Genomic DNA, 27,907 nt, shown 5'->3' on the forward strand with positions numbered 1-27,907 from the left:
ACACGAAATTCAAAGAACGAGGCCAGCTTTAAAAATGTATTTCTTACTGAATGATTTAACGCGGTGGTAGTGGAGCCAGTTGCTGAGTTATGTCATTTAAAGTAAACACGAACTGAGCAGTCTGAAGACGGCGTTCCGGTGGCCCGTGGTCAACCATAACATCAAGCCACGGAGCATGGCTGCTACCTGAACATACAGTAGCTTCGAGAAAACTACCAACACTTGTGCTGTGCTGCAGGCTGATTTAACCCTCTGGGGGACGTTTTGGAGGGAGGGAACTTGAAGTCACTGTGTGTGTGCGTGCTCGCGAGTCATCAGCCCTTCTCAGAGGTTCAAGGAGGACGGAGGGTCGGTGGCGGCTGAGCTTCCTACAGTGAACAGGGTCTGTGTGCTGCTGCTGCTGATCTGTGGGATCACACCTCCACCGAGGTGATCTGGTTCATCTGGGCCCTCATGGACTGGATGCTGTTTCGGATCTTCTTCTGGTGGCCGGCCAGCGTCACTCCCACCCGAAGGATGTCCCTGCAGAGAACCAATTTGTCTGTTATACCCAGTATACAAAATGACATTTAACATTCTTCAAGACTTGCTTTGTCCTGGTGCTGAAGTTTCCTGGCAATGAATGTGTGTTTTATAATATTATATTAGCACATGGAGCTTTTCTGCATATTGTCGTGTCTGTAAGGCTACTTACATGCTACCCTAACTCTACACCTAACTAGCAAAACTGTTCATTTGCATGTTTCTTGGGAAAAATATTGACTTCATGATTTAGGTTGGTCGTAATTCGATAATTAAATGGTAGTTGGTGTTTGAACATAACATTCTATAACATTCGTTATACTGTCTGATATACTGTCTGTCAAAAATGTGCCCAAACATTTTATTATTCAGTTTCTTAAGATTAAAATCTGTCTTTTTTCTCTTCCAGTATGTGAAATGAAGCTGTCCTTGACCTGGAGGGTAGTGGTCCCCAATGAAGGTAAGGTGTGGCCTCCTTTAATGTGCTGTGTCACTCTTTAGGTGTCTGATCCAATCAAATCTGGAGGATTTTATTTAAATAAGACTGAACATGATGTTTCGTTTGTAGTTTACTGTGTGGTATCAGTTTAATTATATAGAGTTTGATAGATATCACGAATGCAATACGACTCCAGGCTCTTTACAATATGGAAAAAATCTAAAGTATCTAACGTACTCCATAGTCATTTCAGACACTACATCGAAGCTGGTGAAGCCTTCATTGGTGAAATTCTCCTTGTACTGGCCCATCTTTATGGCGTCCAGCCACTCATCCACTGTGCTGAAAGAGGAGAAGTCCGGAGTGCTCCGGTCCAGCAGAGGTAAGTGAACACTGGTGGATAGAAAGAAGACAAAATAAGAGCTTGTGAGATTTTATTTCTTTTAATTTTTTTTAAAGGGACGTGGTTCAGCCACAGTGGAACGTAAAGAGGTCCTTAGTTCATACCTCGACGATAGAGGAGTCATGGCCTTGAGGCTGCTGGGGTTGCGGATCATCTTATCCAGACTGCTGACAATCATGGTGAATTTGGGCCGGTTGTTACGGTCTTTCTGCCAGCAGTCGAGCATCAGCTGGTGTAGTGCACTGGGACAATCCATGGGAGGCGGCAACCTGTAGTCCTGCTCTATGGCGTTAATTACCTATAAAAGAAATAACGTGGAGCGTCTGAGAACGTGAACAGAAATAGGCACAACGGAAGTGGCTCAAATTCAAAATGAGTGAATACTTGCAAAAAAAAACAATACAGTTACTCAGTTTGATCATTAAATATCTCGTCTTTGAAGTAGAAATGACCTGGCCAGAACGAACCTTGTTCTTGTTCTCACAGCCCTAGGAGCGAGAAAAAATGTCTCGCTTCTCATGGAGCACGTAACGAGCTTAAGTCTGACCAGCTTTCTTCTGTGTGTTTTATATAACTACAGGCTGTCTGATGAAGTCTTACTCACATCTTGATTACTCATGTCCCAGTAAGGCCTCTCTCCATATGACATCACCTCCCACATAACAATCCCATAGCTCCAGCAATCACTGGAGGAGGTGAACTTCCTGTACTGAATGGCCTCTGGAGCCGTCCATCGGATGGGAATCTTCCCTCCCTAGGAGCAAGAGAAAAAAGGCAAAGAGGCGTTTTCATTATATTACAGCTTGTCTTTTATTTCCTAGCCTATGCAGTCTATGATTAAGACTCACCAGAGCGCTGGTGTAGGTGGGGTCCGAGGTGTCGTCTTCGAGGAAGCGTGACAGACCAAAATCTGACACTTTGCACACCAGGTTGCTGTTGACCAGGATGTTTCTAGCTGCCAGGTCTCGGTGGACATAGTTCATGTCGCACAGGTACTTCATTCCCGCTGCTATGCCTCGCAGCATTCCCACCAGCTGGATCACAGTGAACTGCCCATCATTTTGCTATTAAGAAAGAAAAAAAAACATCCAGTTAGAATAAATCTTCTCAACATCTCCCAATATGACACACAATATGTCTTTTTTACCATTGATCTCTACTGGGCATTCTTTACTTTTGGCGTTCTGGTCCAATGATAGGCTGGAAACCACGTGATAATATATCCAACCCACATTTGTAGGTGTTTCCTGACTGCCATATATGTATGTGAAGGTATGTGATTGGTTGGTCTGACGCCACATGACTAAGGCCACCTTGCAGGTGCCCGATTAGCTTATACATCAATCAGGCCATCTTGTGACAGTTCAGTGTTCTGCTGGGAAACTTTTGGACATGGGATTCATTGGTGTGGATGTTTCTTAGACATGCAGCACCCACCTAGACCAGACCCTGATTACTTGAACCAGAAGTAGATGGTAGGTGATCAATGGCTATAAGGGGAATTTGTCAGTGTTGACTGTGTCTCCTTTACCCTGAGAAAGGAGTCGAGGGATCCATTCTCCATGAATTCCGTGATGATCATCACCGGGCTGCTCTTGGTGACTACCCCCTCCAGATGGATAATGTTGGGGTGGTCGAACTGGCCCATGATGGAAGCCTCACTCAGGAAGTCTCGCCTCTGGCGTTCAGTGTAGCCTGCCTTCAGTGTTTTAATAGCCACCAGTATCTCCCTCTTCCCGGGCTGCCTCAGGTTTCCGCTGCACACCTCCCCGAATTCACCTGACAGGGAGGCAGAAGCAGTCAGTGGAAGGGTGAGTTACATTTTAAACAAATCGAAAAGCCAGCACGAAATCTGTGGACAGTTTTCTGTGGACAATCTCAACAGGAATGACACATGTTTCTGTTTTATGCAACGCTCTGCTTTACCTGCACCGATCACTTGCTCGATCTTGACGCAGGAAATGTCTATTTCCTTGGCAAACTCCCTGACCGCCTCGTTGGGGTCTTCGTACGTGAAGGGGTCAATGTAGATCTTCATTCCAGGTGACACTTCAACAGAAAGAAAGAAAGAAAAAAAAAACAGCAACAGCTATACATGCAACAACTGAAACACAGAACAAAATTATACTCCAAATATAAAAACGGTTAATGTCAGTCCATGTAACAATAACAGAATAACGTGGTTAAGAGAAGAGATACTTACTGTGACCACTGGTGTAATGTTGGAGTTTGTCGGTGTACTCCGATTCAGGTCTGTCTGAACTTCTCCGGCTGTGAACAGACACACAAAGGTCTTGAAGCTTAATCAGCTGATACAGCCTCTTCTAATCATTCAGTAATAACTATACACTGATCAGCCACAACATTATGACCACTGACAGGAGAAGTAAATAACATTGACCACCTTGTGTTCAGTCTTCTGCTGGGAAACTTTTTGACCTGGCATTCATTCATGATGTGGATGTCACTTAGACATGTAGCACCCACCTAGACCAGATCAGGCACCCCCACCCCATAGCAATGACACTCCTTGATGGCAGCAGCCATCCCCAGCAGGATGCAGCCTGACACAGGCACATACACACTTTAGGAACAAATGAAAGAACAGCACAAGGTGTTGACCAAGTCTAAAGGCAACTTGACCAACGGACAACTGAGTTTTACTGTAGACTTGGAAGACAATTGTATAACAGTACTGTCACCATCCCCCAATTCCACCTCCCCCACCATAGCAGAGTGGTACAGCTCCATCCTGGAGTCTGGATATTACAAGATTCTTAAAGTGACAGAGCCGCCACAGAGCACCCTGGCTACACTGTGCTCATCAGCCGTTTTAAGCATTCAAGCCATTTCCCTGATGCTCAAAAAAAAACAAAGGACACGACATCTACACCTGTTGTGCCGACCTACAGTCATTTGAGTGCCTTGTTCTGTCCCAACTCAGTGCCAACATCAACTCTGTCCTGGACCAGCTGCAGTTTGCCTGCAGAGCCAACAGGTTTGTAGACATTGCAGTAAACGTATAATCCAGGACAACCTGGACTTCTATCCAACTATCATCCTGGCTCTGCTGCAGGACAAGCTCTGTGAGATGAGTCTGCCTCACTCCGCCTGCAGGTGATTGATAGTCAGACTTCCTGTGTGATACGTGCAGCATGTGAGACCGGGAAAAATATCTCTGACTCCCAGACTTTCAGCACCAGTTCCTCTCAAGGCTGCAATCATTCTCTTCCACTTCCTCTAGGACACCTGCACACCCTGTCACCAGTCTGTTGAGCTCCTGAAGTTTGCAGAAGACACCACCTTCACCGGACTAATTTCTGGGGGGAGTTCAGCTACATGTGGAAAAGGGACCATGTGTTGACTTGGTGCAGCCCAGAAGAACTTGAAACTCAGCGCTGCCGCAAAACAATTGATTGCTATCGCTGTTTCAGAACCACGAACATCGTTTGGTGACGCGATACAAAATGTGGGATGAAACTCTAAGATCATAATGAGAAGTGAGCTCTCTCTCTCTCTCTCTCGCGGAGAGCACATCCATAAGGCTATTATTTATTTATCTCGGCCCCTTGACATTACTTATTTAAGAAGCTTGCACGTTGAGTTGTGATTTAAACTTGAATACTGGAAGAATCCATATGAAAAGTAGTGCCACTGTTGGGCTGTTTGCAGCAATGGAAGGGAAATATCTCCGCTACTGAAGGTAAATAAAGGTTACTACTGAGGAAATATTGGAACTTAATCCACATAGTTTATTAGCAAAGTATATGAATACAGTTTTTAATGACCGAAATGCAAATACCCTACTAATATTGCATGGTTTCATCTGTTAAATAATTCTTCTTTAGATTTATTTATTAGTCAGTTAACAGCTATTTATTAAAAGATTATTAAAAGGCTCTTCAATCTAATAAATACAAAATACTTTATACTTTTTTTCCTTGGTTCCTATTTTTTACCTCCCTGCACAAACTGTACATCTAATTAACTGCACAGTAACATCATCACAAAATCATTTGACATTATAATTTATTTCACTGAATTTATTTGATACGGACGATGAAGTTGGCTATAGTTTTCATTGCAGATGATGAGTTCCGTATTTGGATGATGACTCATGGGAATCATTGTGTCTAAAATCTACAATGTTTGACCGTGTCATTGTTATTAATGTCTCATGCCGTGTAACATTACTGGCTCACCTGTTGCAGACAATTATGATGACAACGATGGCAATTATAAAGACCAGCCCTGCAGCGGATGAACCAATGATGAGTGGAAGTTTCTCTTGGATACTGGAGTTATATTCCTCTACAGGCAAAAAGACAGAAAACAGAGAAATGTGTCATTAAAAGCTCAGATTTAAATGTGTTGTCCAAAGACACTTAGTAAGTAAGTAAGGGGCTGTTACATACTCTGCGAGACGCAAGAAGTTTGTTCTCATTCCTAGGGCTTGTTCTCGACACATCAACCGGGCAGAACATTTTTATCGTGTGGTGTCCAGCAACTATTCTGTGACTGGTCAGAAATTGGACATGGGTGTGGTTAACGTGGAAAAGCAGGCATGCGAGTGGCCGCTCTGTGAGCTCCCAGATGCTAATATTCGCAGCGTGACGGCTAATTTCTCCTGGGTGGAGATCGGCAAACCTTGTGTGGGTGCATGCTGAATGAATGGCGTGATCCGATGGACACGGTCGTCAAAGCGACTGATCAACGGAAAATAGAAAAGTGCCTCTCGTCTCCCGCATCTCCCACAATGCTTAGCGCTTGTGACTTATGCTGCAGTGGGAGGGGCCTATGAGGACTTACCCGGAGTTCGGCACTTGAGTTTCTCGTGAAGTATAAATTACCAGAACGTATTTTTTTTCTTGTTCTTGCAGCCCTAGGAAGGAGAACAAATTTCTCTCTTCTCGTTGAGTATGTAACAAGATTAACCGCCCTACTGATAATTCCTACCTTCAGTCATAGTTTGGAAGTACATTTTCCCACTAAAGCGCCCAAATCCGGCGACAGTCCGAGCCCGAACCTGAAAGACGTAGATAGTTCCAGACCTTAAGCCTCGTATGACCGCTGTGTTTGTCTGACTTCTCGTTAGCGTCGAGTTCCACTCTGCCTGGTTCTGAAACACATGCATCATAAATTATGAATCAGACAAATGCTGTCTGTCACGAGAGCCATCACTTGGGGAGGCGTTGGATGTACCTTCTCATAGTACTGCAGTTCATAGTCAAGTATGACACCGTTGGGCTGATCGGGCTGCGACCAGGACAACGTGATGCTGTTAGGAGTTCTGTTGACCTGGTGGATGATGGACACGGCTGAAGGTGCTGAAAAGAAAACAAAGAGAAGTGTAGTCCATACTAGAAAAGCATATATAGAGTACGTTTTAGTTGCTGTTGAAGTGAGTCAATCAGGTGAATCACACCATGCCTCACCAGCTTGGTTGGTGGTGATGTTGACGGACGCGTACTGCGGCGAGTAAGGACTCTGGTCGGATACCCCGTTGACGGCTTGTATTTCAAAAGTGTACTGAGTGTGGGCCAGGAGGTCGCTGATGTGGACGCGGGTGTCGGTCAGTCCCAGCTGGCGTGGGACAAACTCCACGTTGTCTCCACAGCGGGTGCAGCCGCCGCGCCCGTTGCCACAGCTTTTACAGATGATGTTGTAGACGACATCCTCCCGTCCGCCGCCCTCCTGCGGCGGGCTCCACTCGAGCCTCAGAGAGGTCTCGTTCACCATGGAGATAACATTTTGTGGAGCTGATGGAACCGCTGGAGGAAAGAGAGAGGGAATGCGATTATACCGCTGCTGCTTGTGAGTGAGTCTGTGGTGCTAAGCGTCTTGCGACGATGGAGCATGTGTCAAGGAAAGACTGGATTTGTCTCCTCAGCACACAAGTCCAGAGTCATGGTTTTAATAGTTGTTTAATCTGCTTTAAGGAAGCCTAAGTACTGCATCTGTTCTTGTAGGATTACGTGGTCCTGCTGCCAGTAGAGTAGGACCTCCAGTGTCCATGGGGGCAGTCTGCAGCCCTGTGAGAAGGGGCCAGATGAAAGCTAAGACCTTCTGAGGCTCTATGCGGGATAACTGTGGATTTTCATCTTCAGGCCAAGTCATGCATGAGCCACTGCCCCAACAAGAGCAAGATGTAATTCAAGACTGACAGGTGGATTGGTATAGCACTGACACCAGTGAAGATAGGTGTCTAAATACAGTGCATTATCATTGATTTCAGCATTAACCACAGCAGTAAGTCAACTAGACCATGCCCGCCCAGGGTTTTTGTAATGTTCCAGATGCTTAAGTGCTTACTTTAAGAGCTTGAAGCCTTTTGGCAGCTAGTACACTGCTACCCAGGAATGTGCTGCCATAACAGCTGTGTGTGTGTGTGTGTACGTACTGGTGCAAGGCATCTGTGGAGGGTCCGAGTCAGTGCGATAGTAGCCATTGCGACAGACGCAGTTAGTTGCCCCGTCGCTGATGGTTCGGCTGTTGATGGGGCACTGCAGACATTTGTGGTCTCCCTGTGCAGCCTTGAAGAAGCCTGACGCGCAAGCTGAAAGGGGGTTATACAGGAGGGCGGGAGATACAGATAAACAGAGAAAAGATATAAGGAATGGTTTGTGTAGACAGAAACAAAATGCACATGACACACGTTCTAAAGAAATCAACACCCAGTTTTATATATCACCCTAGAATACTTTATGTTCTGTGCTCCATTCTGAACAGTTTACACACAAAGCATATGTTTAGTCATGACAGCCCAGATGTCTGCATCTCATAAAGGTCAGCTCACTGGAATGACATGCTGTCCCCTCTGTTGTCTCAAGGGCTGAAAACATGTTGGAACAAGTGGAGCACAAAGGCTCGGATACACAGGCAAGAAATAAAGGATCGGAGGAGGGTAGCAAGCATTACTATTTTATGAGCATCTTCCGTGATGCTGATGGTACCACTGAAAAAAACAGAACATACTAACCCTAAAGAGCTCAGATTGATTGCTTGGTTACTGCAATGATCTGTGATATATTGCATTTTTAATTATATATCTGCCAAACTGATAACTGAAGTCAGTGTTATTTGGTAAAAATACATTTTGATGTTGAAGTACAGTATATGCTTATAAAAAGACTGCTGTGCCCGTTTCTAGTATCTGTATCTTTATTTACTTCACATTACTCTCTCTCTGCTGCGTGTCTTCATCTGATCTGATGTACTTAACTGCCGCTTCATGTCTGAAATTAATTCTGCAGCTGGATGAGTGCAAACACAAAGCCAGAGTCATAAAGAACAAGGATGTCCTGCAACAGATGGGGACCCATCCGAATCTAAACAAAATATCTTGAAAAAACGCGGCTATGTTTTAAAGGCAAAGGTTGCTGACATCAAATCTAGGTCACTTGAATTCAGTTGGCTGACCATGCAGCAAAGCTGGTGGAATTTGGTTCCAGGAACGATGAGTCCCTGAGTTTAACTGTATAGTTCCATGAATTTGATTCAGTTCTTTTTCTTTTTCGGTTTGCTGCCCTTTGCTGGCCGTGTTCAAAAGTAAATAATTTAAGGGGAACTACTGTCTTTTACAACCTTACAACCTTATTTCTGGTATAAAACATATAACTTTTGTGTCATTTCTTGTCAGTTGGGAGATATTTAGATCTGCGAATATCCATATAGTGGGAGTGACTGGGGCACCGAAACGCAGCCTCTAAATAACGCATTATCTGCTGCGAAACTCCAATATTTTGTTGTCGTACACTACTGCTATTCCTGCTATGGTTCGTCCACAACCTCAAAATCAGAAAAATATTCAGCTTGCAAAAAACTAGCAGTAGCAAATTACAGGTAAACAAGCCGACTGTCGCGGGAGCGTGCGGTACTCAGAGATGACATCATCTATGTCAGAAGACATCTGGGGTCTGTAGACTGACCTACAAACCCCAGATGTTAACAGCTCAACGGGGAATAGCACTAGCGTATCATAACAAAATATTGGTGAAATGAACGAGTTTTGCGGCAGATCATTCGTTATTTAGAGGCTGTGTTTCGGTGCCCCAGTCACTCCCACTATATGGATATACGCAGATCTAAATATCTCCCGATTGACTAGAAATGACACAAAAGTTATATGTTTTATGCCAGAAATAAGGCCCAGGTTGTAAAAAACAGTAGTTCCCCTTTAACTATCCTTGACATGATTTCTGCACAACTACTTACTTTACGTTTAGTGTTTAAATATTATTTAGAAAACTGTAAATATTTGGTAGCCTGGAAGCCTTTGCATTTGGAAACACAGTATGGGTTCAACAGGGCTATCCTTAGGCTGCAAATACATAATGAAGCTCTGCAAAAAAAAAAAAAAAAAAAAGCATGGATGACATCAGCGGTGGACAATGGTGGGATCCTTTCAAAGGTAAATAAAAGGCCTTCACAACATCCAGCCAAGAGAAGAACACTCTCCAGGAGGCAGGCATTTCATTATCCAGGTCTACTATAAAGAGAAGACTTCACAAGAGCTAGTACAGAGGGTTCACCACAAGGTGCAAACCATTCATGAAACTCAAGAACAGAAAGGCCGGATTATACTCTGCCAAAAAAGAAAATTCTCAAAAAGAGCCAGGTTATGAAGAAGGTTTAAAACGGCGTATGATGTAGCAAACATCAAATCAGATTGTTTTCTGAGATGATGTGAAATAAAGCTTTTCTTCTTCACCTTCCACCTCAGGCATAATAACGTCAGACCTGAACATCTAACAGATGGAAGTAGACATCTCCCTCTGTCTGGGACTGGCATATAACTGGCACTTGAATTTTACTACAGCAGGGGTGTCAAACATATTGCTCATGGGCCAAAACCAGCTCACCAGAGGCTCCAAATCTGGCCCTAGTTTAAACTAACATTAAAACAATTCAAAGTCTTAGCCGATATCAGACACAACTGACCAAGAGCCAACATCAACTGTTCGCCTCCCAACAACTGCTTGATACAAACCTTAACTAACAAGGCCGTGTCCTGTCTGAACCTGCTCCATCAATGCTGGAGCTGATTGCCAGAACCACTGAGAGCTGCTGTTGATTCATCTGGCTTGACAGTCGTTGCATCTTGGAGAAAAGTCCCCAAGGAGAGCTGCACAACAACAGTTCAGTACAACAGCTGTGTCTCTGAAGGAATCCAGCCAGTAACCATGACCAGGCTGTCCTGTGACCAGAGAGATGTTGAATTTCTAAACTTTTATCTTTGAGAAAAGTTTGATTACTTTTCCTCTCATTGCATTCCTACAGAAATTTAATAGAATATGTCTAATTAATCCACCTTCACCATCACCAAGCATTTCATGTGTTACGCCTAATAATTCTTCATTTAATACCCTGCTCTCTCTAGCCTTTGTAAATAAGTCCCCTCATACAGTATAATTAAAAAGTCTTGTTTCTATGTGTCTCTTAAGGGTGCGGCGGGCACTTGAAACAGTGAAGAAGCCCACTTCCAAATTAAATGAGCAATTTCTGCTACACATATGACATCGTCCGTAAAACACAGTGCAGACAGCGTGATGCGTTACCATGCATGGCCTCCAGTAGTAATCTGTCACTAGAATTTATTGACGTGACAGAAGGCAAAAAGCAGTCGGATGAATCCTTAAATGTCTAGGGACTGTCTGCACAGATTCAGCCGAATGAAGCAAAGCTGATTAGATGATGCTTCAAGGTACAGATGAACCAAAAATGTACTGTGTGTGTGTCCACCATTCAGCAAGCATTTTACTTGCTGAAGACAAAACTGAAGACAGCGGTTTAAATGCCTGTTACACATCACAAAAATGGGAACCCCTTTATTTGGTGTTATCCACGGGTTCTGGACAAAGGATCCCTGTGACAATACAATGTTCTGCTGGGAAACTTTCGGACCTGGCATTCACTGGTGTGGATGTTACTTAGACATGTAGCACCCACCTAGACCAGACCAGGCACCCCCACCCCTTAGCAATGACACTCAGGATGCAACCTGACACAGTCACACACACAAAAATGCTTTAGGAACAACTCAAAAAAACACAAGAACAGCCTCCAAACTCACTAGATCTAGCAGCAGTGTCTTAGTGCATATTAACAGTTGTAGAGGAGGCCTCCTTACCTCTGCAGACTGTACCATTCTCCACTGCCTCATACCCTCCTTTGCACATGCACCGTCCGATGGGTACCATCCACTCCCCTTCTCCATTACAGTACAGCTTGATGGGTACATCCACTTCCTCCCCATTGGGAATGCACACTCCTCTGGCTGCCACCAGAGAGGTGCTCTCTGCTCCCGACAGAGTCTCAGGGAAGGCGGCGCCATTCATGATTACGCCTGGACATTTCCTGTAGAAGACCCGCACGGCAATAAGTGACATGCAGGCGCCATAATCCTGGAAAGCGAGGTAGAACCCATTGCGCGAAACGGGTCCAAAGCTTCTGACTTCACTGTTGATCTTCATTATGCGACCGCCAAGATCAACCTGAGAGAAGCTTTCATCAGCTGCTATGGTGTCCACTTTCACCCAGGGGTTCTCCATCCAGGGCGGGGATGATTTGGTGGCCACGTCCGAGTCAGACTCGTAGTAGTACAGGTTGAAGGTCTCCTTGCAGGAGCCAGGGACATTGGGTATGGAGCTACAGTCACGCACTGAGAACTTCATCTGAACGTGGATGCGCTGAGCACCACGGCGCCGGATGTATTTGGTGCGTATCCAGTTATTCTGGCTGTTATCGAAGACGTTGCACACCTGGTATGTCCGGATGGTGTTCATGTTTTCGTCATAGCCGCTAACTTCTTCCCACTGGCAGAAAGTCAAGAAAGAAAATTATTGAAGTAGTACCCATGCACAAAAACTACAAATGCATTGCATTAATCCAAATCATCCAAAGAGCAGTAGAAAATATTGTTTCTGCTGACTTATCAACCCACACTGTTTCACTGATATAGAGGTGCACTTCAGTGTGTGTCAGTAAACAACATCTTTGTGTAAAAACAGTAGAATGCAAATTCCACTTCGCCTCCCACAAATCATTACTTGCACGACCCACAGGAGGTCACTCGTTAGGAAACTGCAAGTGTTAGACCAAACGTCCATATCCACGGGCAAATCTGAATCCAGTGGATATGTGAGTCATTTACACACGGAGTAATTCAAACTTCCATGTATTATTCACGTTTGTACTGTACAAAATCGTGTGGTCAGGATATAGATCGTGTTCGCATACATTTTTCAAAACATCACATGTATCTCCAGAACAAACTGGGACATTGGTTACAGATTGCTCATTGCTCACAAATGGAGACATCTTAAACACATTTAACTTGCGTCCCTGAGCCTACACTGACAAACGCGAAACTGACTGGATGTGTATGGCGTCGTTAAATATAAAGTTTGCCTCGAGCAGCTCTGATGTGAAATGCTGCTTATAGCTCGATGCACCAGCGCTAATGATCTAATTATGTCAGAAATAATCATGGGAAATGAGTCCCATGCAAAATGTTACTGCACAACAACTGCTGTGACAACTGGTGCCTCACAGCAAGAAGGTTCTGGGTTCGACTGGGGCCTTTCTGTGTGGAGTTTGCATGTTCTCCCTGTGTCTACGTGGATTCTATCTGGGTACTCCGGCTTCCTTCCACCATCCAAAGACATGCTCGTTAGGTTCATTGGTGATTCTCCCTCTGTTAGCCCTGCGATATTTGGGACCAATTCTAACCCTAACCCTAACCCTAGGGCTATTTCAAACATTAGTCTGTATAAGTTTCCAGCTGCGGCCATCAGAACCACAAACTATATGATATATATTTTGGAACAAGCTGTGAAGTCTTTCTCACTCACTGGAAGCACACAAGTTAACTTATTTATTTAAATTCACCTTGACGTTAGTTATTTTGGATGCAGATTATTAACTCTAGCCCTGAAAGCTTCCGTATGCACCGTAATTTCACCAATGTTCTGCAGAGACAGAAAAGTCTCTGGTAATAAAGGCAAATAAAGACTTAGTGAGAATTGGGAATTATTGAGGAAATACACAATTTAACTTCTTATACATCAACGTGACAACATTAAGAATTACAAAAAACCTTTACAAATTGTTTTTATTGACAGACTCACACACTAGATTAGATTAGATGCATTTATTTATGTATCATTTAGTCAGTTAACAGCTATAAAGACAGGATGTTTTAAAAGGCCTTCATTACTATTGAATCAACCTCACATACGGCGCTTTTTCCTTTCAGGTTTATAAAAACTGTGTCTAAATGAATGAGACCAAACCCCACTGACACAAGCACTTCAGGCTGCTGAGTGGGCAGTCCTTAATGTGGCCCAGGACGCATTGTGTGTTCACCCCACCAAAGGAAGGCAGTCAAATGAGTCCCAGACTAGAGATCACTGAGATCGGATCACTGAGAACTGGCCTGTTCACACCTGTACTTGAAGATGGTCACTTGTAATCCAATAGCCCAGGACAGAAGTTAAAGCAAGGTCCAACTTCAACAACTTCCTGAGCGCTCTGTTGACTTTGAATACTTTGAATGCTGGTTCTCTCCATTTTAGTGTCTTTTCGTGTTCTGCACCATCTGTACCTATAATTTTATATTTCAATATTTGAATTAGGTGTGTATGCTGCATGTGTGTTATTAACATGGTTTATTCAACTCACCCCTTGTGATGGGTAGATGGTCCAGCCCAGTTCTGCAGTTGCTGTTGTTGAATCCATTAGTACTTCTGCAGAAGACAACAACAACAGTATTATATTCAGAGAGCTCACTTTTATCTAATATTAAATTCAGTCCCTCTATCTACTGTGCCGTCAAATCTGTCATCCTTGATTGTCATTCATCTCAGAACTTTAACTTTACCCATGTTCAGCGGCATGGCAAGCACACCACACACACAAACAGAAGAGAGAGAAGGACAGAGACATGGACGGAGAAACCATGTCAAGTGATATCATGCTGCTAAGAGTGTGTATCCAACACACGTTCAATTATTCACATCATGCTGAGAGCGTGTTGCAGCGTTTCTTCATTTAATGGTTTAGACGGAAAGCCTGTCACAATAAAAGCGTGCAAGCACAAACAATCATTGACATTAGGTCTTTGTTATTATCCCAATGGGCATCATCAAGGATCACCCTGCGCATCTTATGGAGATGTAAATAAGAGTTGATGAAACACTTAATTGACAGTCATTCTTCAGACATTTATTAACATTAATATATAGGGCTAGTGATGCAATGGACAACACGTCTGACTACGGATCAGAAGATTCTAGCTTCCACTCCTGGCTGGCTCGCAAGGTCTTTTGTGGGGAGTAGTGGTTAGAGGTGTAGCTTCACCTCCCTCTGTGTCCACGGTCGTGGTGCCTTGAGCAAGCACCCAACCCCCTCTACCTAGAGAGGCTGCAGCCCACTGCTCCATCTATACACACTACTGTGTGAACGTGTGGGTCAAACAGCAGGAACATAATTTCCTGTTGGGGATCAATACAGTATAAACCATTAATATAAAAAATGAAGATTTTCTTCTTGAATGAGAGGCTTGCATAAAATTAGACAGCTGATAGTCAGTAATTCAGACAAGTATTCACGCTCATATCAACACCTACGGCCCATTTAAAATCACCAATTAACCTAACTAGCATGTGTTTGAACTGTGGGAGGAAGCACCTTAACATGCAACAACATGCAAACCCAGCACAGAAAGGCCCCCAGCCGACCGGTGGGTCTGAACCCTGTTGCTGTGAGGCATCAGTGGTAACCACTACACCACTGAGTGGTTGTCTGTCTCTCTGTGTTAGCCCTGCGATAGACTGTCGACCTGATAATGGAAAATGAACAATGAATGAATGAATGAATGAATGAATGCTAGTGATTCTTCAATGAAGGTCACAATGCAGAGCTGGTCTGGACTCCTCTCTGTTTGCAAAACTACTCTCATTTTACCCAGAGACTGAGCCAGGAGGGGACTCTAACCGCAGAAAAGATAGATCCACACAGACGTAAGACGCCGCTGAAGACGTCTTAGGGTGCTTTCACACCTATTTTGTTGATCAGAAACCAGAAGTGTCCCCCCCCCCCCCCCCCCCCAGGTCGGTTCTATGAGCAGGTGTGAACGCAGCAATCACACGGCGTACTGTTAGAGAGGTTGGCCGTAGTGTGGCACATCATCGGCATAACTAGCTGTGGCGTTGGAGGTGTCTGGCAGCAGAAGTGCGCCTTCACAGCATATATGTTAAATTATTAAAGTAACATTCAAGCTAAGCCATATATACAAAATACAAAGTATATATATACACATGCTTTAGGAATACCTCAAAAGAAACACAAGAGCAGCACATGGTGTTGACCTGACCTCCAAATTCAATAGATCCCAAACTGATCAAGTATCTGTGGGATGATCCACAGAGGCCCCTCCCCTCAAAGCCCCCCCACTAACAACATCTTGTTGCCAGACACCTCAGGACACCCTCAGAAGGCCCATGTCCATTCTCTGATGAGTCACAACTGTTTTGGAGGCACAAGGGAGGCCTACATAATATTAGGAAGGTGGTCATGATGTTATGCCTGATCGGTGTATGAGGCTGTGTTGTATGTGAATGTTCTAATTCATCATCTCTTATCTATTATTAATGCCCAAACCTACCATTTGTTGAATTATGGACAGTGAGGAAACCATGCATAAGTATAATCAGACCTGAAAACACCACACAAGTCAAAACATTTGTCATGAATCCATGTCAGAGAACAAAGATAATCAAACTGTGTGTAGCACCATGACAATTAGTCATGACTTTGTATCATAAATGCAAGAATCCAGCTGCTAGTATCAGCTGCAGCTAATGAGAAGCTGGAAGGAAGCAGCGAGCCAGGTGTCAGAGCTGCTGCTAAACGTCCGTGAGCACTGACCCACGACCAGGAGGGACGGAGGAGGCTGAAGATCTGAACGTGTGTCTGTGCTACGCTGCTGATGCAGCCTGTGGCGTTGTACACTTTCCTTAATAAGAAACTAATTATATCTGACAAAAATGAAAAAATAAAATAAACAGAAAGTAGTTATATAACTGAAATGTTATGATATAAATGTCAGTCTAGTGATTCATGTTTTTCTAAATTTGTTTTCTGGGACAGTCTGTCCAGAACCAGACTCCTGTTCATTTATTCTCATTGGTTCTATTGGTCTTGACTCAAAGTCAATAATGATGTAACTTCTGTTTTGTCATAGTATTGTGGACCCCACAGTGATTTCACATAACTTAGACTTGGACTTATATAGACTTTATTGATCCCAGAAAAATTAAATTAAATTAAATTAAATTAAATTAAATCTACAAGAAATATAAGTAAATATACACTTTATACAGAGGAAGGATTAATGATAATAATTTTCTCAAATCTCCTGTTGAACTTAATCCAGTATAATCTAAAATTAAATTAAATTAAATTAAATCTACAATAAATAGAAACTGAAGTCCATATACACCATACACATAGGAAGGATTATTGATAATAATTATAATAATTTTCTCCAATCTCCTGTTGAACTTAGACTTGGATTTATATAGACTTTAATGATCCAATAAAAAACTAAATTAAATTAAATTAAATTAGCAGAAATATACAAGATTTGCATAATGTACAAATCTAAAAGAAATAGAAATAGAAGTGAATATTCACTAATTATTTTCTCCAATCTCCTGTTAACATGCACATTACAAATACGACAATAATTATTTGCCTTAGGTGTCTCTAAAGTGGCGAGGTGGTTAGCACTGATGCCTCACAGCAAGAAGATCCCGGGTTCGAATCCATCCATCAGTGTGTCTCTAAAGCCTGTCAGCCACTGTATGCCTCACGTCTCCCCTCCCCTCACTGGGAGACCACTCAAGTGAATTAATTTATCAATTTCTATAGTATGTCAAGATGCTACGTCTCAGAACGTCTCAAACTCCCAGAGCAAGTACCGAGGCGACAGCGACAAGGAAAAACTCCCATTTAACAGGAACAAACCAGACACCCACCCTGCCCGTGGACTCTTTAACCTTCCTCCCTGGCAAACGCTGCCGCAACTCTGCCAGACTCAGAGCTTATTCCCTAGAGGCCGACTCGGTCCGCTTCAACAGTATACAAGGACTGTTGAAGGTGTATGACAGTGTGAAAGCATATATTCACCTCACACATATACATATTTTCTAAAATGCAGCTTATGTGTGGAATAACCCAGCGTGCAAGAATTTTCTGCTGCTCTTTTGTGCAGTAATTGAATGTTCATCCCAGTAATTCACTGTGCAAAAAGCAGTTCTGCAGTTTTGTTCTGCAATAAAGTTCCGTTAAATGTTGAATTGACTGCCTTCTGCCAGGCACATCTCGGCTTCTCTGCTTTTGGAGAGGTACCTTGAACTTGCAGACAACCTTTGCTCCTGCCATCCCAGGGGAGGACGGGGTGGATCTACCTTTGATGATATACCTCATGAGGTGTCCAAATACGACAGCCGCCTACTTTGGCCCGGTGGATCTGAGTCAGCAGGGCACCGAGCTCACAGACACTGACATGGTCCTCTGCAGTGAGCCTTGGGACTTGTCCTCAACTCTGGGGCAGCATAACAATCACTGGGGCATTCACTCGCTTTGCTTCAGTGGTGTTTGCCAGCGTACATGTATTCATGAGGCCTACCGAGCGTGGTAGATTTCTAGCTTTGTTATCAAACTGGTACATGCCGGAGTTTGTGAGATCTAGTCTGGCTACGTAGTGAGCTAAACGTCCTGCTACAGTGCGTTTACGTTGAAGATTTTACACTTTTGTGTTCAAATTCTCATGAAATCATTCTCAATATTGTACACTAACTTAGATGAAACTACTTACACAAATGGATCTAAACAGCCAATGTTACATGTAATTTGTTTGCTGGGTGTAACAGGAAGTCATGTGATCTGTAAGGGGTGTGGATAACTTTGTCCAACCTGTCAGGATATGTGAATTATATCCAGATTCAACAGGAACTCTATTGTCAACTGAGAACAGTTGCACCTGGAAAAGCAGGATGGGAGGAAACGTCCCTTAATGTAGAAATGTTTTAAAGCTGTATGTTCTGCATCATGGGTAGAGAGAACAAACTCACCCTGCAGCCTGTGTGCATGGTGACAGATCTTCTCCCCGCCGGTAAATAAAACTTGCAAAGACATTTTCCTCTGACAAATTTATTTGACAAACAAACTCAGTGATAAGATTTTTCCACAACACTGTCCAGCTCTAGCCTAATGAGAACACTTCCCCAGAGCAAATACAGAAACCCTAATCCTAAAGCCGAGCCGAGAATACAAAGACCACAACAGACTTTGACAAAAATCTGAAACGGCCAGGCAGCATTCTTAGGACAAATGAAACTAAGATTAATATTTAATTTTCGACGTTAGTTTATCGGATTATGTTTGAGCCATAGGGAGCTGTATAAAACGGTTGGAGTCCCTAAAGGTATTATGTCCCAGGATTCATTCTACCCATTGAACTAAAACTTGCTACGAGTCCAAAATGATATAGACCTCACTGTACACTGATCAGCCGCAACATTAAAACCACTGGCAGGAGAGGTCAATAACATTGTCCATCTTGAGACAATACAGTGTTCTGCTGGGAAACTTTTGGACCTGGCATTCGTTCATGTGGATGTTACTTAGACATGGAGCACCCACCTAGACCAGACCAGGCACCCCCACCCCATAGCAATGACACTCCTTGATGGCAGCAGCCATCCCCAGCAGGATGCAGCCTGACACAGACACACAAACAAAAAGGAACAACTAACAAAAACATGAAGAACAGCACAAGGTGTTGACCTGGCCTCCAAATTCACTAGATCCCAAACTGATCAAGTATCTGTGGGATGATCCACAGAGGCCCCTCCCCTCAATTCACACGACCCAATGGCCCCCAACTAACAAAATCCTGTTGCCAGACATCACAGGACACCCTCAGAAGGTCCATGCCCAAGGTCCAATTGAACAATCAATGGTGGCTGGAGATGTAATGGTCCTACTGCCTGTATAGAGACACATTTTGCCAGATTGGATGAGGCCGATACCTGGTCTGAATATTTCAGGAGTTTGACAAAGGTGTCTCCTGAGTTCATTCGTATAAAGGACATTGAGCAGAGGGGAGAGACTCATCCTTAAGGGGTACCAGTGCCGTACCCAGGGTGTCAGGAAGTTTGCGATCGACTAAGGGACGCTGGTTATTATGGAGTATTGCAGGATGTAGTGCAGCCCCACTCTAACTGCACTGCCCACTGAAGATGACTGCATTGCTGAGTAAGAGTAAGGGGACAATCCAGGCCTCCAGCAAGGGCCCTATGATGTTCATACAGGATGCCATGACCACAGACATCAGGACTACAGGAATGCCATTTGATCCAGTACTGGAGTGGAACTGGGATGAGGCCTCACATACTGCAGGAAGATGGAGTCCAGTTGTTCAGCCCAGACCTGGCGGGGGTCTGGCATGCAGATTGCAGGATTGTGGGTAAAGGGCGTGCGTGTCTGCAGGGACAATGTTCTCCAAGGGGGGATGGTTACCTGCAATTTGTGATATTTAACATTTCTCTCCACATCTATGCAAGCTCACTGGTTGAAAACCTCTTCAGCATTTTCTTTTTTTTTTTTTTTAGTGCAGCACCTCTTTGCTATCTCCATTTGCCAATCTGTGCCATAACCAAGAGGCCGTATTAATACGTTGGTTAATAATGAAGAGCGGTGCCGCAGTTGTGCATTTAAAAATGCAGGAAGGACGGCTTTGGCTGGTGCTGCTGATGGGAGCTGGAGGAGGGAAATGGGGACAGTGTGGGCTCGTAAGGGAGGGGCGCATTATTATGTATTGCCCTCCTTTCGTGACTAGATATTCGTCATGGCAGCTCCTCAGTCTCTAAAGTTTCAACACAACTGACTGGCTACAATATGCTGCTACGAAATCGCTTGGCACGAAGGAACAACTTAACATCAAGGCCATCGACACCCTGTTAAAGTGCAACATGGAGCACTCAACGCTTATAATTATTTAGAGATGGAATACAGCGTGAGGAATTCTCATCACTCACTGTACACCTCGTTTGTTTTCTGTCTTGCTATGTCCCTGCCTTTCCCACTGGCTCCATCTGTCCCTGCATTCCTACAGTATATATTTATATACTGAGAGAGAGAGAGGGACAGAGATAGAGAGAGAGAGAGAGAGTGCGCTCTTGTTTGGCCTTTCTTTGCATGATTCAATGAAAAGTAGGACAAAGAGGAGGAGAGAGGGAGCCATGTAAGTCTAGCACACATAATCCTTGTGGGCTGCCCCACGCTCTGTATGCCATGCTGAATTAATCCTACAGGGATACGTCAGTGAAATTCATTTTATTTTATGTCACAGCGCAGCCCGCCATGTGGCTTTCAGCACCGGCGTTCGTATTCAGACACAGTCTCCTGCTGTATTATTTAACTTAAGCCTAAATATAACCTGAACGGTACCGTTAAAATACATTTAACATTGGATGCACTATCCCCAACGTAAAAGGAACCCAAACGCTGATGTACAGCATGAGTCATAACTGAGACACCGACACGTTGAGATTACAGTACAGCAGTTCTATAATGTGATGGTGATAAATTTGCTCACTTTATCATATGAGGTTTATTTAATCATTTTAATTGTCCGCCTTGATGTAATTACACAAACAGTTGGGGGCCTGTGAGGCAGGATTTTACCCCCACAGCTCAAGGATTTGGAGGTTTGGCTACTTAAAGGCTCATTTAGAGTAGTACGGGACATAGACCCCGTAACCTGCCTACGTACGTAGCCTACGTAGCTGTTGCAAGCCATTTATACTTGTGCACTCGTCAGTCTGGCTCGCTCTGTAACAATTCCACCCAAACACTAGTCGGCGCAGTGTCTTTTTTGCTAATCGGGTTGATTTTTGTTTCTACTTCCTGCTTCACTTTCAACAATGGTGACTGAAACTTTTGCAGAAATTTCACCAAAGACAAGTCGTACAAATGTTTGTATCTCTGAACCTCCTCAGTTAACCTTTCCTCGATATTGATCCAAAACAATCAATTTGAAAATTGCGGAGATGCAGCCAGAAATACTAAAGCGGTTACACGCTACTACCAAGCGGACCAATCACAGCTCTTGCGGTCAGTTACATTTCGGGGGAGGTGCACATCAGCTACGCCGCTAGGGTCTGCACTGTCGTCGTAGCTATGGCTGCGTCAAATTGATGCAGAAGCCTAAACCACTTACAGGTGTCAAATTCTTTCGAGTGTTAATGGGTCTCTCCAAGTATTGGAGAAAAAAAAATGTTTATTGCAACTAAGAGTACGAGCAGATAAACCTGTTAAGAGGCCCGCCGCAAAAGTGTGCACCTCTGAAGACTCCTCTCCCCCCAACCTGTGTGCTTTGTGTATCACTCCAGTCTGACCACAGTTTCAGTCTTTCCCACTTTACTGCTACACTGATCAGGAGAAGTGAATAACATTGACCATCTTGTGACAGTTCAGTGTTCTGCTGGGAAGCTTTTGGACCTGGCATTCATTCATGTGGATGTTACTTAGACATGTAGCACCCACCTAGACCAGACCAGGCACCCTCACCCCATAGCAATGACACTCCTTGATGGCAGCAGCCATCCCCAGCAGGATGCAGCCTATATAGACTGATATCTAACCCTATCTTTATTTCTTTACATTTTAGAAAAGCTGTTGCCAATCAATCATGTGACCACACCGATATTATTTTGGACCTTGTATGTTGTTTTCTACCTTACATATGTTACGTTGTACCTCATGTATATTTCTTCGTCACATCTAGGTTGGTTGATATCTCTAACTTTAGTTTACTGCTGTGCTGTAACCAGGTTTCTCTGCTTATTACTGCTGAGCAAAGTGAATGTAAAATTTGGGAAAAAGAATTTATCCTTTTGGTCAATAAAGTCTACGTAAATAAATAACTACTGTCTCACTACTACTACTTCTACCATTTAACCAAGAATGGTTTGAGGATGTCCGGACAGGTTTTATAGAACATCCCAGTACAGAAACAGCCCTGGTTGAAATGTACATATTGCCAAAGACAACAGACATGTCTCTATGCTTCACTGACTCCCTGTAAAACCCAGAACAAGATTACAAATCCTTCTATTTCCATAGAAAACCCTTAAAGGACAGGTTTCATCCTGTTTTAAAGACCTTATATTACCATACAGGTATTACCCCAATAGAACTCTTTGCTTTAAGAATGTCAGCTTATTTGTGGTTCCTAGAGTTTCTAAAAGAAGAACGGGAGGTAGAGCCTGTTACGTGGTTTAAGTCTGCTGAGACCAGCGAGAAGGCATCTGTGTGCTGTGTCTGTAGTCTCGTGACAGTCGAGTGGGTGATGCCAGCTATGGCGTGTGAGACACTCCCTAGGCATTAAATATGCCCAAAGACGGCTAAAAGTTTCATGTCCCGGCAGCAGATGGTCGTCTTCACCATTACATGCTTTGGGTTTCACCATCTGTTGGTTATAAAAACTGCGAGTCCCCCCACCTTTTCTTTTCCCACTTGCCTCGGTGTCCCTGTCCACTCTGACTGTAGGGATGCTACAGTTAACCAAGACTCCAGTGCCTTCTATGTCCACTGCATGGCTATAGTGTTGCCTGCAAATGTCTAGAGTGGAACAGCTCAGTTATTGGAGGTGTAAAGGTAGAAAAGCAGTGCAGAGCTTATATCACAGGGGTTCATAACCAAAGATGTCAGGGTGACAGGTCTGTAGTTGTTCAGTCCTGAGATGGATGATTTCTTGGGTCCTTTAGCTTACAAGGAAAGTGTTTTATTTGGCAAGAATCACATATGAACAGATCTTGGAAAGTGATTTATAAAACTCATTAAGAATTACATCAATCAGACACAACATTATGACCACTGACAGGAGTAGTGAATGACATTGACCATCTTGTGACAATTCAGTGTTCTGACCTGGCATTCATTCATGTGGATGTTACTTAGACATGTACCACCCACCTAGACCAGACCAGACACCCTCACCCCATAACAATGACACTCCTTGATGGCAGCAGCCATCCCCAGCAGGATGCAGCCTGACACAGGCACACACACACAAAGCAACAACTAACAAAAACATGAAGAACAGCACAAGGTGTTGACCTGGCCTCTAAATTCACTAGATCCCAAACTGATCAAGTATCTGTGGGATGATCCACAGAGGCCCCTCCCCTCAAAGGCCCCCCCACTAATGACATTCTGTTGCCAGACACCACAGGACACCCTCAGAAGGCCCATGTCCATTCTCTGATGAGTCACAACTGTTTTGGAGGCACAAGGGAGGCCTGCACAATATTAGGAATGTGGTCATAATGTTATGCCTGATTGGTGTATATTGTCTTGGTCTTGTGGAATGTTGTAAGAACACGGACTCCACACTAAGACATGTGACATGTGCGAAAAATTGTGCAGGAGAGACATTAAATGTTATTGACAGCTTGTCTCCTAGCGATGCTAGCTCTCAGTTGTCATCCTCATATCCGCTGAGTTGCTTTCAACAATATGTCACAAAAGGTGACATATTGACAAAAATATTTCTGTACGTTAAAAGTGAGAGTCAGTTTGACTTTAAAACAGCTGTTTGAACTGATTCAGCTACATTTGTCATCAGTTCTTACGTCACTTTCATTTGTTCTGGAGAGAAGCCACCCTGGCCTCAGTGCTGACGTCTCTCAGTGGAAGCTAGTTATCTAAACCAATCAATATTCAGTGTTGAGAGCAGCACAGTGCACAGGGTGCCTCTGGGAGCAGTGACACAAAACATTCAGCATCAAAACAGCCCCATGACCCAGTTCTACACTAGCCTAGTTCCAAAGCTGGGATTTTGAACTTGATATGAGAATGTGTGGTAGCATGACAGAGAGCCACAGCAGAGTCACATTAATGGCCGGAGTACGTCCACTGTGGAGCAGCTAGTGCATGAAATGACTCCAGTAACGTGCCACAACTCTGGCTGCAAGTTTTTTTCTAATTGTGTCTAGACATTCTGTCCTGGGAACATACCCTCATGCTATCTTGATACCAATTTATGCTATTTTATTTTTCTTAAAATCATGGAATCATCTCAGGTATTTGTGGTGATAACAACTGTCGAAATGTTTTTTTTAACCACCAACAAATGCCAGCAAGGAGTGTCATTGCTATGGGGTGGGGGTGCCTGGTCTGGTCTAGGTGGGTGCTACATGTCCAAGTAACATCCACACCAATGAATGCCAGGTCCAGAAGTTTCCCAGCAGAACATTGAATTGTCACAAGATGGCCAATCTTATTTACTTCTCCTGCCAGTGGTTTTAATGTTGTGGCTGATTGGTGTATAGTCCTCACTGTATGTCCAATGCACCACTGCTCTCTACTGATATCTATCCAATAAAAGCGTATAAAACACCAACAAATAAATTTAACAAAACATTATGCATGACAAAATGAGATACGGTAAAGGAAATTATTATTACTATCAAATCATCTTGAAGAGACATCTCACAGTGTGTGCAACCAACCTCCAGCTGAGAGTCAGTAACGATAACTATGCTGGATGGCCACACGCTAACATCTCTGCTCAACTCATGCAAACATTCCCTGCCAGGTAAAATGGAGAGTGGAAGCAGGAAAAGTGGTTGTAAAGAACCCATTTCCTCCTGGGTGGCCTGGGACATGTGTCCAAGAGGGCTGGCATTAAGCAGTGAGACGGCGACAGACATGAACTGTGTCCATAAGTTAGCTGTTACATCACCAGGCGGAGGGATAATGTCTGGTTGACTGATCGTCAGTCTGCTCTTTGAGATATACTGTACTTAAAAGGACACGGTAATTCCACTCTTGGAAGGTAGTTTTCTAAGTCAAATGGCTGTTGTCAAAGAGACCTGAAATACGTTTATCGATAGCGGGTAAAGCCGTGCAATAACCTGTAAAGTTGGAGAAACATGACAACAAAAGCCTAAAAGACGAAGCCAAGGATCAAGGGCTACCACAGGAGATCCAGAGTACTGAACAGAACCAGAACTGGTTGTCAACCTCCACCCCTGTATATCACCAACACCTCCCAAAGAAATTTAAAGCTGCAAGAGGGAGAGCAACGTAAAGAAATATAATCAGCAGTTATGATATACACCGATCAGCCACAACATTAAAACCACTGACAGGAGAAGTAAATAACATTGACCATCTTGTGACTATTCAATGTTCTACTGGGAAACTTGTGGACCTGACATTCATTGGTGTAGATGTTACTTAGACATGTAGCCCCCACCTAGACCAGACCAGGCACCCCCACCCCATAGCAATGACACTCCTTGATGGCAGCAGCCATCCCCAGCAGGATGCAGCCTGACACAGACACACACACAAAAACACTTTAGGAACAACTAAAAAAAAACATGAAGAACAGCACAAGGTGTTGACCTGGCCTCCAAATTCACTAGATCCCAAACTGATCAAGTATCTGTGGGATGATCCACAGAGGCCCCTCCCCTCAAAGGCCCCCCACTAACAACATCCTGTTACCAGACACCACCATTCTCTGATGAGTCACAACTGTTTTGGAGGCACAAGGGAGACCTCCACAATATTAGGAAGGCGGTCATAATGTTATGCCTGATCGGTGTAAGCACCCAATTGCAGCCATGAAAAAAAAAAAAACACTGACTACACTGGAAGGTAAAGTTTGAAGGTAGTATTGGTCTGGACTATAAAACTACAACATCCTTAACGGGAAATTCAAAAATATACAAAAAAACATTCCAGCAACACGGTTGTTATAAATAAAAAGGGAGCTGTTGCCAAATCATACCATTTTTCTTTTATTGCATATATTTATGACAGTGTTAGCAAAAGCGAGTCACGAGGAATCTCTAGGGAGGAAGACAGTTAGAAGCTGCTCAGCTCTTCTTCTCTTCAGCCTACATTAGAACCTTGTTTTAGTAATTTGCTGAGAGTTTTAAAGTCAAATTGGGGGAAAAAAAGGCAAATAAACATATATAAAGAACAGATATATCGGCCAAGCTCTACCGGCACTGTTTTATCTCTCATTTTATGTTACAGCTCTTCACTCTCAGTTTTTCACTCGTGCTCACAGAGATGTTCTATGTTAGATATGGCCGACAAGTTGCACACCCAAACAGGGTGATAAAGGGCCTGAGGCGCTTTTTCTTGTCCACGTTTCGTTCTGCGTTCTGAAACTAGACTGCTAGCTCACGGTCTGCGTATTACTACTGCTGCTCCTCTGGCAGGTAATGATTAAATAATTAGCATTTAGAGCTCAGCACTGAGTGGAGCTGGAACTTAAAACGTCTCCTGCAGCAACTGTAACCACTAATGACAATGGTGATGACATAATACAGCTGTCGTACTAGCCCTGACACATAAACTGGTCTCTTTAGGGAATGTGGCCTCTGATACAGTAATTAGGCGTGCTGGAATTCAGTTTCAAGGATTTAAATACAAAAATTAACAACAGCAAACTAATTCCACGCAAAATGTGACCCACAAGCAGAGGCCGGCACGTGCATTGCACACCTGCAGCCGTCTGACAACGACCGTTTTAATCAGCTATCGCAAACTTATGGGGAGCATGCATGAAAAAATACTTTGCTCCTGTGAGCCAGGCCTCCCTGGTAGGATACCCCAGCGCTGGCTCTGTTTTTTGTTTTTTTGCACTGATGAGTGGATGATATCCAAATAAAGAATGTTTCCATCAAGTATCAGCGTTCAAGTTTCAGTGTTGGTGCATATATTATCTGCAGAGATGCTGTAAGATTAATTTGGACAGTATAGATATGTGCATATACTGTATATATTATATATTCTAATATATATATAGCATGCACATAGCAGAGAAGGAAGTGAAATAATATTTAATAGAAGTAATATGTTTTTTGTTTGTTTGCAGGATTATGACATTCAGGACTGTGTTATGTATGCATATGCAGGTTATATATGCAATATGCATTGTTTCTTATTACATGTATATTTTTTATATCTCTTAAGTATTGCAGGCTTTATTCAAAGCACATTTGCAGAAACATATAATTGTTCAATGTTGTGAACACTACAATAACTATAAGAATAGTAATAATAGTAATAATAACAGCATGACTGCAGGACACTGATGTTAAATTCAAAGTAAAAAGCCATGGAAGCGGATTAATTCCAGCCTAGCCTACTAACATGTTTTGTTTTTTGTTTTTTTGCAGCAGCAGGCCTGCAGAGAGCTTTAACGGAGCCACAACCGAACATCCCCTCCTCGGTGTTTACCCCGGGATGCCTCTCTATATAGTAACACGCGGGTTAAACGCATCCAGCCCGGGATGATGGAGCTCCGCCGCGGTCGCCGTCTGCGCTGGTTTCGCGCACATCATCCAAAGTAGAGTTGAGAGCGCAGTCTTACCTTCGAGCGCCCATACTGACGGCAGCATCCAGAGGAAACACAAGATATCCATAGTCGTGGTCATTCCAGGCAT

At 43.6% G+C, this 27,907-nt stretch overlaps 1 protein-coding gene across 1 annotated transcript; it reads right to left on the reverse strand.

Annotated features, from left to right (window-relative positions):
- Positions 1-413: 413 nt before the first annotated feature.
- LOC311493974 (ephrin type-B receptor 2-like) lies at positions 414-27,907 on the reverse strand (the record flags this gene model as incomplete). The annotated part of the gene is made up of 16 exons (XM_084552799.1): positions 414-522; positions 1,199-1,354; positions 1,469-1,662; positions 1,969-2,118; positions 2,213-2,428; positions 2,896-3,143; positions 3,291-3,413; positions 3,568-3,635; positions 5,567-5,675; positions 6,321-6,483; positions 6,567-6,691; positions 6,800-7,135; positions 7,765-7,920; positions 11,494-12,178; positions 14,046-14,110; positions 27,835-27,907. 16 exons carry the CDS (start codon positions 27,905-27,907, stop codon positions 414-416), a joined length of 2,976 nt encoding a protein of 991 aa, XP_084408925.1.

This window comes from Chelon labrosus (genome assembly GCF_963514085.1).
Source record: "Chelon labrosus genome assembly, chromosome: 10".
NCBI classification, from domain to species: domain Eukaryota; kingdom Metazoa; phylum Chordata; class Actinopteri; order Mugiliformes; family Mugilidae; genus Chelon; species Chelon labrosus.